Raw genomic sequence first — 14532 nt, 5'->3', positions numbered from 1 at the left:
AACATGGCCACCAGTGAAAACAATACAGAATACATTGGATAATAAAGGCCTTAATATCATTAAAAAAAAAACTACTTGACAATTTTAAATGTGATATTATTTCAAAACAGATCCGAATGTCCCTAAAAATCAATTTTTTAAAGGTGAGTCTTTTGAATGAGTTTTGCAAAAGAAAAAAATAGTCAAGCATCATCTAAATCTGTTCTTAGAGAGAGAATTATATATATATATATATATATATATATATATATATATATATATATATATATAAATAAGAGCAAACAGTTAATAAAACATGTTAAAAACACTTTGAAAAAGAGTTAAAAACAAACATATTTAATCTGAAAAGGAAACACTTGATAAGTGGATAGTCCTTAATCCGCGGAGTTTCGAAGAAATACTTTCCTTCTCATCAGAGGGCAGGAATTAGCAAAAACAGTCACATTAATGACAAGATACACCTGGAGAAGGTTACAGGTTACATTGATCGAAATGTTGCGAAAATGACACTCAAGATGAGAACAGTAGTCCGTTGAATCCAAATAATACGAAAGTTCGCCTTGTTATTGGCTAGTCAAGCGTCATCTAAATCTGTTCTTAGAGAGAGAATTATATATATATATATATATATATATATATATATATAAGAGCAAACAGTTAATAAGACATGTTAAAAAACACTTTCAGTTAAAAACATATTTAATCTGAAAAGGAAACACTTGATAAGTGGATAGTCCTTAATATGCGGAGTTTCGAAAAAATACTTTTCTTCTCATCAGAGAGTAGGAATTAGCAAAATGCGGGATCGGATTTTGCATACAAAAGTATTTGATGAAACTACAAGTAAGTCAAAGATCTTACTTGATAACAAAAAGTTAAGCAGAGGGAATATGGTGAAGAAAAAGGTGATTACACGTGAATGGCTAGTCTGGTGAAAGGTAAATAATCCAATGACGGTAAAATCCAAGAATATAACTCCAAGAAAGTTAATTGAGTTTCCATTTGCACAAGTAAAATCCAAGGAAATCACGTAATTGGAAGATGATCCAAAATAATCCAAAAGGCCGAAGTCCATGGAATAATTCACAAATATGTACAAAGAAAAGAAAAGGGGAAAATTCAAATAATATTAATAAAAGAAAAATAAGATATGCTTTTCACACGACTGCCGAGACATAATAATATATATTTATATATATAAATTTATATATAAAAAATAATATATATGCCGCTCCCCATGTGGGGGTACCAAATTGGCTAAAGGGAAAATTATTCCCAACTTGCATTTAGGTAAAAATGCACTTTCGTAAATAATTGAATTGATTCAAGACATATCGCAAAAACAAAAACAAATAACATATACGTAAATTGTGATATATCTGAATACGTATACGTAAATACATATACGTAAATCGCGATATATCTGAACAGTCAGCGAGGTGGACGAGGGGTAAGGGTTTAGGCTTCTTTCCATGGGGTCCTGATTTTGAATCTCGCTAGATTCAGCCACTCTGATGAGTCGTAGACGACGAAACACGTGTCAGTGGATAATTATATCTTAAAAATAATATATATGCCGCTCCCCATGTGGGGTGCAGAATTGATTAAAGGGAATATTATTCCCAACTCGCCTTTAGGTAAAAATTCACTTTCGTAAATAATTGAATTCATTCAAAAACAAAAACACACACACACACACACACACACACACACACACACACACACATATATATGTATGTATATATTATAACTCTACTATTATATAAAAGTCACTTTGTGTGTGTGTGTGTGTGTGTGTGTGTGTGTGTGTGTGTGTGTGTGAGGGTTCCTCCGGTCTAAGGTAAAATATTCCCCTGTAAAAATTATTCTTTTTTTTTCATCTATGAGAATGAAAGACTATTTTTAAGCTCAAACTTTTTCGATTTTCGATACTTATCAAATGGATTTCTGTACGAAACATATCTAAGAACACTACCAGACATATAAATTAGCTTTGCGTGAAATTTGCAAAAGATAGGCTTAGCCATTTCGGAGCCTATGAGGACTGAACTCACACACACACACACACACACACACACACACACACACATACACACACACACACACACACACACACACACACACACACACACACAAAGTGACTTTTTATATATAAAAGAGTAGAGATAGACATTGAGATTTCTCTCAGCTATTATAAAATAAAACTGGCTGACCAAAAAAGGATCTAAACATTAATGTTGTCCACATTATTTGGATTCAACGGACTACTGTTCTCATCTTGAGTGTGATTTTCACAACGTTTTGGTCGATGACGCTGCGTAGACGCTGGCTTGGACATAACCTAATAATTTACCCTAGAAAGAATTACCAATGAAGTACTGCAATGGATCCCTGACATAAAAAGAAGAGAAAGACCAAACGTGAACTAGGAAAAACCAATTGAGAGAGATTTGACTGCAATGAGGAAAAACTCGAGGGGTGCTGTAGATCAGGCTTCAGATTGAAAACGATGGTATCTTTTGATTGCCTCATGCGTTGCAAGACACAATAGCTCCTAAGTCTAAGTAAGTTTGGAATTAGTTTGTAGCAGATCATTTAAAAAAAAAACAAAAAAAAACACTTAATATTTCATTATCTTATACTCTGTATCTTTTTCAGCAAAAAAGAAAAATAGCCAAGATATTTTTGTATGGCCGCCATGTTGAAAATCTAAAAAAAAATGGGCGCTTCTACAGAATTGGGACGAGATTTTGTAGTCGATAAATGGAGTTTTCAGATTTAAAAAAAAAATGGCTTCAACTGTTTTTTTTTGTCAATTCTAATAAATTACAATGGTAGCTTCCAAATTATGCAGCCGGAATTATCTGAATATTAGTGAATTATTTAAAGAAAACAACTTTAAACGTGTCAGCAGGTGAAAAATTGCTGCCATCTTGTTTAAATCGAAACGGAAAATTAACTCCCTTTTTGAACCCTCCTGTGTCTTACGAGCGTCTTCATCAAATTCTATTTTTGATTTTCTTTAATAAATGATTATATCCAAAAATTACGAAAAGCGATAAGGTAGAAAATACGAGGAATACGTAGATACCATTGTTTTCATGTGAAATTCACTTTTACGATTTCCAAAATTTCGTTCTGATAGTGTAGAAGCGCCGCAATTCTATTTTTTGTATTATTTCGATTGTTTGAACAATTATTCTCATCGTGGTTGTTTTTTCACAACGTTTCAACCGATGTGACCTCCGACCATCTTTAGGTGCATTCACTTTGGATGTTATTCGTGAATAGCGAAAAACGTTTTTTTTTGCTTTCCCAACAAACATAGCCATTAGAAAGTCATTGAATTTTTTTTTCTGTTAATATGATACTTAAATCTGTAATTTAATGACTTTTTTAAGAAGGGGGTTCACTTTCTCGTTATAACGTTCTACTTTATTGCTACCTGACTTACTGTCCATTTGATTAGGACGTTATAACGAGAAAGTGAACTCCCTTCTTAAAAGTCATTGAATTTTTTTTTTCTGTTAATATGATACTTAAATCTGTAATCTATGATAATCGTTGGAAAAAAGTTTTAATAAAAGGTAAAAAACACACATTTTCAGGGAATTGGCCCTCTTGTATAGGTCTGCCAAACTGCTTTTTCTAGTTGGAAATTTGGTCAATATGCGCTAAACTAAAGACTCACCATTAAAAAATTGATTTTTAGGGACATTCGGATCTGTTTTGAAAGAATATCACATTTAAAATTGTCAAGTAGTTTTTTTTTTAAATGATATTAAGGCCTTTATTATCCAATGTATTCTGTATTGTTTTCACTGGTGGCCATGTTTGTTTCCATACGCGCACGAAAACAAACATGGCCATCAGTGAAAACATTAATACCATAAAAACTACTAGTCAATATCATAAAAACTACTTGTAGGCGACAATTTTCAATATGATGTTTGTGCAAAACAGACCCGATTACCATTAAAAACGAACTTTTTAAAGGTTTTTCTTTTTAAGTTTTTTTTTTTTGTAAGTTTTTAATGGTAAGTTTGTACTCTCGTGCACATTGACCGGAAATTTTATTTTATTTTTTTTTTAACGAATAAGCAAACCAAACATTTTGTTGGAGGTGAGGCGTTCTACTTTTTTAGGCGATTACGTGTGATTTCACAACCTTGCTACTCGAACGTAAGCATAATAAAGTAGAAATATTGGGGCTTCTACACTATTGGGACGAAATTTCGGAAATCATAATACTGAATTTCACATGAAAACAATGGTATCTACGTATGCCTCGTATTTTTAAGATGATTATATCCAAACGTTACGAAAATCGACAAGAGAGAAAATTATTTATTAAAGAAAATAAAAATAGAATTTGATGAAAACGATCGTAAGACACAGGAGAGTTCACAATGGAGGTAATTTTCCGTTCTGAGTTAAATAAGATGGCGGTAATTTTTCACCTGCTAGCACGATTAAAGTTTTTTTTTTTAAACTTCCATATCTGACCCCCAATATCACCATGGGCATGGAATATGTGCATATATAAAAAGATGGCTTTCCATGTGGTAGGGACATCTCCAGAGAAGATCCTAACTTACCCTATATGTGCTTCCTGGTTGCACTTGCTCAAACTACTGCATTTATATTTGCTATCTATCGCCCCTACAACAGCAGAGTTACTATCTTTAAAAGCATATCTGAGAAAATTGACCACGCCCTATCTGCTTATCCTTCAGCTAATATTCATGTTTGTGGAGACTTCAATGTTCACAATGTGGAATGGTTAACTCACTCAAACAAGACCGATGATGAGGAGAGGTTCTGTCATGATTTCTCCATTGCTTATGACCTCACTCAGATTGTTCACGAACTCACCTGTGTTCCCGATACAGACGGCCAGTATGCAAGTCTCCTAGACCTCTTTCTCACAACTTGCCCTGAACTGTGTTCAGCTGTCTCCACTTGGATCTTCCGACCACTCTCCCCAGTTCCCATATGTACCTCTCCATCGTACAGTATATCGATACTCTATGGCTGACTGGGATAGCTTCCGCACATTTATATCAGATCTACCTCTGTGTTCCATGTTTAAAAAGGATGTTTCCTCTATAATACCAGACCTGACAGAATGGTTAATTGTAGGTATAGACCGTTTCATACCCTCAAAAAACTTCCAGCAAAAACCTAATAGTCAGCCGTGGTTCTCTCCGGAATATGCTGCTGCCATTGCGCATGGAAATCTCTTTTTCGATTGCTTCCAACATAATAGATGTACTGAGACTAAAGCCGCTTTTAGAACTGCCAGCAACCACTGTAAAAAAATAATAAAGAATGCAAGAGAATTGTATGCTCAGTCTGTCAAGTCCAAAATAGTTGAGCAGCGGCTTGGTTCCCACCAGTTTTGGCAAATAACAAACAGAATCCTGAACAGAAGCGTGTGCTCTATCCCAACTATCATAAATGGACCTGAGGTAATCTCCTCAGCATCAGACAAAGCCAAATTCTTTGCCAAGTCCTTTGCAGCTAATTCTAACCTTTGCGACCAAGGCTGCCAACCTCCAATATTTCTTCCTGTATCAGAAAGTATGCTATGTGATATACAAATATCTGTACTTGATGTTGCCAAACTAATCAAAAACCTTGACTCCAGTAAAGTAACCGGCCCTGACGGTATTCCAATTATAGTACTCAAATGACTTCAACCAGAACTTGCGCCCATCCTTACAAAACTGTTTAAACATTGTCTTAAGGAGAAGTGCTTCCCGTCACACTGGAAAATCTCATCAGTGTGCGCCGTATTTAAGAATTCAGGTGATCGCTCATCTCCCTCACAGTACAGGCCAATAAGTCTCCTGTGTGTCATGTGTAAGTTGCTGGAATCTGTGTTAAATAGAGAAGTAATCAACCATCTCAGCAAAAATAACCTTCTTAGTGACATGCAATATGGTTTCCGTTCTGCTAGATCTACAGCAGATGTGCTTACAGTTATATCTTATAGGATTAGCGAATCTCTCGACAGAGGGTACCTTTCTAGGGCAATTGCTCTTGGCACATCAAAGGCCTTTGATAGGGTATGGCATAAAGGTTTACTTCACAAGATCTCCAGCTACGGTATAACTGGAAATGTCTTGTCAATTATTAAATCATTTCTTTCTGATAGGTTCATAAGAGTAGTGGTTGATGGGCAGAAATCAGAAGCTCTTAATATTTATGCTGGAGTCCCTCAGGGGTTCATCCTGGGCCCAACTCTCTTCCTGATCTATATTAATGATCTTCCAAATCACATCCTTACATCATTCGTAGACATCTATGCTGATGACACTACTATCTATGGTAGCACATCTAAGACAGTTAACGACCAAGTTCTCTCTGATTCTCTCTCCTCTGATCTTGAGCAAGTGGTACAATGGGGAAAGAGGTAGCTTGTTACTTTTAATGCATCTAAAACCAAGCTTTTATCTTTACATCATCAACGCTCTGATCTCCATCTGGCATCAATTGAAATGAATGGCTCTCGTTTTGGGGAGGCCTCATGTTTTGACAAGCTTCTTGGCTTGACCTTTACTCCTGATCTTAAATGGAACACATACATTAAATTCGTTGCCAAAGTGCTGGAAAAATGGTGGGATCCTTCTATCGATTCAGTAGATATCTCACTGCTGATGCAATTCTCTATCTATATAAGAGCCAGGTACGTCCAAGGATGGAGTACTGTTGCCACATCTGGGCAGGAGCTGCTAGAAAGGACTTGTCCTGCCTTGATAGAGTTCAAAATAGACTTTGTAGCCTTGTGAGGAATGTCCTTTTCTCTTCCCTGTAACCTCTTTCTCACAGAAGAGATGTTGCGAGTTTGTCTCTGCTTTATCGTTATTTTCATGGCAAGTGTTCGGCTGAGCTCCATTCTATGGTCCCCCCGCCCGCCAAACTTTCACAAGAAACACCCATCTAGCAGAAAACATTATCACTAATTTCCCCTACTCTTTATCTGTGCCTAAACGTAGATTCCATGAGCAAAGCTTCTTTCTTAGAACTGCACGCCTATGGAATTGTCTTCCGTTTTTCTGCTTTCTAGCTGACTACAATATGGTTGTCTTCAAGTCTAACGTAAACAAGTTTTTGATGAACCGTTGCATATAAGTTAACAAATTTACCGAATCTCCATTACTAACGATTACTATATTGTCGAATTTCTACTGTACACTCTTTAACCCTTATCCTTGAGTGGCCTCTTGGCCTTGATACGTGGTGATGCCTATGTAAAAAAAAAAAAAATATTTCGATGATTTCGACTGCATAATTTGGAAGCTACCATTACAATTTATTAGAATTGACACAAAAAAAAAAAAAATCAGTTGGAACCATTGTTTTGTTTTTTTTAATCTGAAAACTCGATTTATTGACTACAAAATCTCGTCCCAATTCTGTACAAGCGCCGAAATTTTCATTTTGATCTCCAATACACAAAAATTACAAAGCAAGCAAATCTATGACGTTTCTGAATTTTTGAGATAAGGATTGGTTATTTTGGATTCATCGAACTACTGTTCTCATCTTGAGTGTGATTTTTACGTTTCGGTTGATGTAACCTCCGATCTTCTTCAAATGTATTTTGTCGAACTCGCGAATGTTCCTGTCGAACTCGGGAATTTGGACGGAATTTCGAGCGGAACCCTTTATTTACTTCACGTGCTCTCTTGTTCCATCTGGGTAGAGGTCCTAAGTAAATTCGCTATTGTATTTTTTCGGTCGCCCACAATGCCGATTGAACCTTCAACCTTCAAGCGAATATCACTTTTTCAATTGATTTTTCCAAGTATTCTAAACACTGCGCCACCCACGGGTCCTTGCGGAAAATACAATTACAAATTACTTAGAACCTCTATTCAGTCGTGACTGACGGAACAAGAGTACGCTACCCCCCGTGAAGTATATAAAGGCTTCCGCTCGAAATTCACGAATTCGACAAGATACACATGAAGAAGGTCGGAGGTCACATCGACCGAAACATTGTGAAAAAATCACACTCAAGAAGAAAACAGTAGTCTGTTCACGAAAAATAATACGAAGCACATCTTTGTAATCGTAAATATTTAAATTATACTGTTCAGTTTCGTATTTAAATTTAATATTTGCTTATTGAATGATTATTACGTTAAATACTAAAAGAGGAAAGTTAAATTAATTTAATCAGTTTCAAAATTTTATGAATCAATAAATCTATTTTTTTATTTTAAGTAAATAAAACTAAGTTTGTCCAAAGTTTCGTACTTTGGCGCGAATATTCAGGATGGCGTCGGCTAACGCAAAAATGAAGTCTCAGTTGTCGTCCAGTTTTAAAATGCACGGACTAACTCTCCGGAGGTAAATTCTAATGAAAAAAAAAAAAACTCGATGATTATGTTATTTCTATATTTTGTCTTGTATTTATGATTGAATATAAACCTTGTTGGTTTTCTGAAGGATTTCCGTGAAAGGGAAATCGTAGGACTCGTGTCGTGTATTATTTATTTATTTATTTATTTTTTTTTTTAGTGTGAGTGTTTTTTTTTTGTTTTCTTTTAGGTGCTTGTATATAGTCAGCAAGTCGATTTTTCAAATATATCGTTTTAAGCAAAAACAGGTACTAGTGCACTTATTGATCCGTGCTGAAATAACATTAAAAAGCAATTCTGGGTTTGTTACTGTACACATAGATTCGAAAAAGTTGTCAAAAAACAAAAATATTATCAAAGGCAAGATAAGTTACTTTTCTACCAAACTGGATATTTTTTTTGTGTTTTTAGTCAATGTAGCATGTTTATTCAGCCCCAAAAACATACAGTGGTTACCGATGTATTCGAAAATTCAAAATGGCGCCCGACTCTCTTTTTAACACGGTAAGTTTGGGAAAAGGTGTTATAAATAATAAACTAGACAAAATACTATTAAAAACCCACCGAATATATGTCAACCTATGTCACGGTAACATATATTGAGTGAGTTTCTAACAGTATTTTGTCTAGTTTTATATTTATAGCACCTCTTCCCAAACTTACTGTGTTAACGAGAGAGTCGGGCGCGGGCGCCATCTTGAATTTTCCAATACATTACATCGGTAAACACAGTATGTTTTTCGAACTGAATAAACATGTTACATTAAATAAAAACACGAAAAATTATCCAGTTAGGTAGAAAAGTAACTTATCTTGCCTTTAATAACATTTATTTGTTATATATTTGTTTTTTGACAACTTTTTCGAATCTCAAAATAAACTATTACAGTTGTTTTAAAAGTAATAAAAATATTTTTATTTTTTTTTTAAAACAGTAATGAATTTTCCGAACTCAATATTTTTCAATTTTTAAACTCAATATTTTTAAATTTTTAAATTTTAAAAATCTATCAAAATTTTTCTATTGATTCTATTTTTACGATATTTTCAGGGTCAATGTGAAATTTTATGTTCTTTCCAATAAACCGAATATAATATTTTAGACAAACGTTTTTTTTAAATTCACGCCCCCCCATTTTCACGCCCCCCCATTTTCACGCCCCCCCCATTTTGAAATGTCTATTAAAAAGTAAATAATTAATTTATGTTTAATAGGTTTATATATCACAAATTGAAGAGAAAAGGTCAATAAATAATATATTCAAATTTAAAACAAAAAAAAAATCAGTTTTTTAGAAATTTACCTGTAAAGTCCGAAGTTTAAAACCTTATTTTATAAGAACACATTTTTTCTTTTTGTCTTTTTTTTTTTTTTTTTAATGAAACCTTGGTCCTTGCTCCTTTAATTGAAAAAAAATTAGGGCTTGAATTACATTTTTCGAGGAGTTATAAGCTTAGAAAGATAGGGGGTCGAATAATTTACGCCTCTCATTTTGAAATGTCTATTAAAAAGTAAATAATTAATTTATGTTTAATAGGTTTATATATCACAAATTGAAGAGAAAAGGTCAATAAATAATATATTCAAATTTAAAACAAAAAAAAAAAATCAGTTTTTTAGAAATTTACCTGTAAAGTCCGAAGTTTAAAACCTTTTTAAAAAAAAAAAAACACATTGTTTTGTTTTGTTTTTTTTTAAAATAAAACCTTGGTCCTTACTCCTTTAATTGAAAAAAAAAATTAGGGCTTGAATTACATTTTTCGAGGAGTTATAAGCTTGGAAAGATGGGGTGGAATTATTCACTATTTTCACGAAATTTCTGACACTGCTATGTGTACACTAGTAATACAAACCCCGAAAATAGTAATATATCCCAAAATTACGAACATTCATCTAGTAAAACAGTAGTTTTTAGTGTTTTTATTGGTACTTGTACAGTTTAATCAAGACATTAAAAAAAAAAAATGAAAATATAAAAACAAGTTTAAATTGTACGTAGCCGTTATGGAATGAAGTTCTCCGAAAAAAAAAATTCACTTAATTTAATCAATTAGTTTTTGCTTTACAGTGAAAAAACAATTCGATTTTTAGGAAGAAAAGCTGGTATTATTATACAAACACCGTGACAGCGTTAGGGTTAGGGTTAATTCGCTGTCACGGTGTTTGTATAATAATACCGAAAAGCTAGTATTAAAGATAAGGAGGAAGTGTCGGCGCTTGAAACTGAGTTATCTCCCCGTGGCGTTTCGAACATCCAAGCAAATTTTAAAAAAAATTCCAAGATATCTGCCTTATATTTTTTGTGTTTTTATTCAATGTAACATATTTATTCAGCTCGAAAAATAGTGTTTACCGATGTATTCGAAAATTCAAGATGGCGTCTCGTCTCACACCCTCTTTAACACCGTAAGTATGGAAAAAGGTGTTATAAATAAAAAAAACTATACAAAATACTATTAAAAACCCGCCGAATATATGTCAACCTATGTCACGGTAACATATATTGAGCGAGTTTTTAACAGTATTTTATCCGGATTTTATTTATAACATCTTATCCCAAACTTACCGTGTTAAAGAGAGAATAAGACGCCATCTTGAATTTTCCAATACATCGGTAAACACTGTATGGTTTTCGAGCTGAATAAACATGTTACATTGAATAAAAACACGAAAAATATATCCAGTTTGGTAGAAAAGTAACTTATCTTGCCTTTGATAACATTTATTTGTTATATATTTGTTTTTTGACAACTTTTTCGAATCTGTGTACAGTAATACAAACCCAAACGTTTTTTTTTTTTCCGGTAAAAAAAAAACAAAACAACTCTATCAAATTAAGTGAAATTTTTTTTTTCGGAGATCTTCAGTTCAAAACGGATACGTACAATATAACCTTTTTTTCGATATTTTAATTTTTTAATGTCTTGATTAAACTGTACAAGTACCCTTTTTATTTAATGTCAAATGTTTATTCGGTTTGAAAAATGAGTAATGCTGCTGGAGAACAAGAAAAGATGGCCGCGACGTATTTGAAGACTCGATAATCACTTCATAATAATAACTAAAACAAAATGGTGGTAGAAACCACCCAACAAATGTCACGGTAACATTTATTGGGTGGGTTTCTAATTACAACATGGTTGTTTTCAAGTACAGTGTTCCTTTAAATAATAAAAATTTGCCCAGTTTTAACTATCTGCCTCGTGCCTCACTAGGTGTATCAGGATTTTTGGCCAAGTCGCCATTGCAAACATTTGTGGAAAAAAAAACTATTTAGAGGGTAAAGTAGATTACCCGGTGATAGCGTAAGCTCCGAGGGGTTGCAAAGGATGCCCTAAGCGACCCCCCCCTACTGGGTCGAGTAACAAGTTTTGTAGTACGGCGAGCAGCGAGTAACTAATTTGTGCCAACCGTTCACCAGTAAGTCGTTAACAGAACTGGTGCTAGTCAGAGACACAATTCTTTTATAACAGAAGAATAGTGCCTCCCCCTACTCCTCCAAGTCTATAAGAGACTCGTTCTCTCAACCACTCAGATTAGAATTCCGCCCTCGAGGCCGGCGCCACCAAGTAAGCAATCTCCTTTTTTTATTTTTATTTTTATTTTCTCACACACTCCCGACGAGAAAAAAAAACAAAAGGTAGAAGAGAGAAAAGAAAAAGAAAAAGTTACATAAAAATGACAGACCACCAAAATACTTAATCAAAAAACAACTGTTAGTACAATATAGCAGTAGTCGATCAGTCCAGATATCAATCAAGCAGGCAGCAGGCTAGGTCTACCCCGTCGTTTTTTAAGGGGCGCACATTCTGGGCAATACCACTTTTGCCTGTTGGGAGGTTCTGAGTCGATACCGACACATCGGAAATGGTACCAATCGTCGCACGAGTCACACCCGATCATATTCTGATTCTGCTGCGCAGAGCTGCACAGGGGACACAACCAGACCTGCTCTTCAACACTAGGGGGTGAATCCAACGTCTCCCCTCCCTCCGCAACAGGAGGTCCTTCAGGAGTCCTAGAAAGCTCTAAGGGGTACAGATGTTTCAGGGAATGTACTTCCTCCAAGCCCTCCCCTTTTTGTACACGTGCTGCTCTAACGACACCATCATGGCCTGGAATCAGTTCAGTAATAGTTCCTAAGACCCAAAACGGTCTGGGTTTCAAAGGACTCTTAATCAGCACAACATCATCCTTCTGGAGGCGGGTTCTTGTACTGAGTCGGGATCGACCAGGAATCTTCCTTCCCAGCTCTAGCAGGTACTCCTCATACCATAGTTTGTGGAAATCTGTCAGACATTGGTCCCTAAGTTCCAAGGTTTGAATTAGCCTCTCCCTGCTGGGAGGCAACAAGGTTGTTCTATCCTCTCTATCCAGTCGTATCAATAGCCCGGGGCTCTGATTGGGCTTAAGGAACATATTAGGGGTAATTGGAGTAGCATTTTTGTCGGCTGACACCTGGTAAGTAAGAGGCCGGTTATTAACAGACCTCTGAATATCCGATAACACTGTCAGAAGGGTAAAGTAATCCAATCTACCCCTGCCAAGAATCTTAAATAGGCAATTCTTCATGGTCTTGATACATCGCTCCCATGTTCCTCCATACCAAGGAGAGAACAAGGGAATGGTTTTAAGTTTTAACTTACAAGGACCGTATTTTCTTTGATAGTCCGTAAAAAGAGAGAGACGATCGAAAATCTTTCCACTTCCTATAAACGTTTTCGCGTTGTCACTATAAAGGGTTTCGGGAACGCCATATCGGTTAGTAAATCGAACTAGTGCCTGGAAGAAAGAGGGTACGCTCATGTTGGGAACTACTTCAATGTGTATTGCTCTGATATTCAAACAAGTGAACAGGAGCAAGTACATTTTCGTATCTCGTTTCCCGTCACTCACCCAAAGATGGCCAGTAAAATCAATCCCAGTGTGTTGATAGGGGACTCTGAAATCGGTACGGTGCGACGGCAGGGCAGCAGCAGCATTCGGCGTCACTGGCGTTGAATTATAACGTTTACATCTGGCACAAACAGCCAGTACCTTATTCACAGCTTGTCGACCCTGCGGGACCCAATAACCGCTTCGCCTCAACTCCGCTAGAGTTGACCCAGTTCCAAGGTGGCAACACCTTTCATGACAATCTAAAATGATGAGTCTGGTAACAGGATGATGTTTCCCTATCAGAATGGGGTTTTTAACTTCATAACCAAAGTGGGAAGATTGGTTGATTCTTCCCCGAGATCGAATCAAACCGTCAGGGTCCAGAAAAAGATCCAGAGCACGAACCCTAACTGGCATGGGTTTACCACTCGGCTCCTTTAGGTACTCCACTTCCACGGGAAATTCTTGCCGTTGCACTGTCTTCATAAGGTAGATCGCTGCCTTAGAGTTGTAGTCCCATTGTCGATTAAATCGGATGGCTAGGAACTTAAACACCAAGGCAGTAACAGTCAGTAAACCAGAGAATGAGGAAAACCTCTGAAAAGGTATGGCCGAAGTCTACTCTTGATCATGGATCAAGGAACAATTTGCTGAACTGCGGGTCATTCGCTGGCATATCTCACTCAAACAGGGCATATCCTGTCCTGGCCATTGAGATATTCCTTCGCATAGCCAGGAAGGGCCTGAACACCAAAATTCCATCTTGGATTGGAACTTTCTCAATGTTAATCCTCTTGTTAACAAATCCGCCGGGTTGAGTGTACTATCAACATATCTGAAGAGAGTCTTCAAGCCATAGCGAGACTCCAACTCCACTTTCATCTGCAGAATGTCTTTAAGTCTATTTTTTGCAAAAACATTTTTGCTAGCCATGTTTTGAGATAAAATCCAGGACAAGACCACCTGTGCATCCGTGGCTATACACAAATTCTCGGGAACAAATCCTTCACAATTGTCCAGGATTGTGGGGAGACACTTGAAGGCGAGGAAAACGGCCATAAGTTCCAACACAGGCAAAGTCTTGTCCTTCATAGGTGCCACCTTAGCTTTCGCAAATAATAAGGATGACCGACCATTTTGTACGATATACACAGCAAACCCATATGCTTCCTTGGACGCGTCGCAAAACAGGTACATATCTCCAGGTAGCCCTGCCATAAGCGCCTTGCGCAAAAAACGCAAATCACTCAACCCTGAAAGGTCCCTGGCTAGCTCTCTCCA

The 14532-nt window shown here is 36.0% G+C and overlaps 1 protein-coding gene across 1 annotated transcript in view; it reads left to right on the top strand.

The window, feature by feature from the left end:
• Positions 1-8244: 8244 nt before the first annotated feature.
• The window catches only part of LOC145269270 (DNA polymerase epsilon subunit 2-like), a 147996-nt gene continuing 141708 nt past the window's right edge, over positions 8245-14532 (top strand). Inside the window, exon 1 of the mRNA XM_080124947.1 lies at positions 8245-8361. Within this exon, the coding sequence (XP_079981073.1) occupies positions 8288-8361 (74 nt within the window). The 5' untranslated portion in view covers positions 8245-8287. The remainder of the gene's footprint in view (positions 8362-14532) is intronic.

This window comes from Euprymna scolopes, chromosome 45, assembly GCF_053919585.1.
Source record: "Euprymna scolopes isolate OS-2025 chromosome 45, ASM5391958v1, whole genome shotgun sequence".
NCBI classification, from domain to species: Eukaryota; Metazoa; Mollusca; class Cephalopoda; order Sepiida; family Sepiolidae; genus Euprymna; species Euprymna scolopes.
The sequence above is the reverse complement of the archived record's forward strand: the minus strand, read 5'-3'. Positions and strand labels throughout refer to the sequence as shown.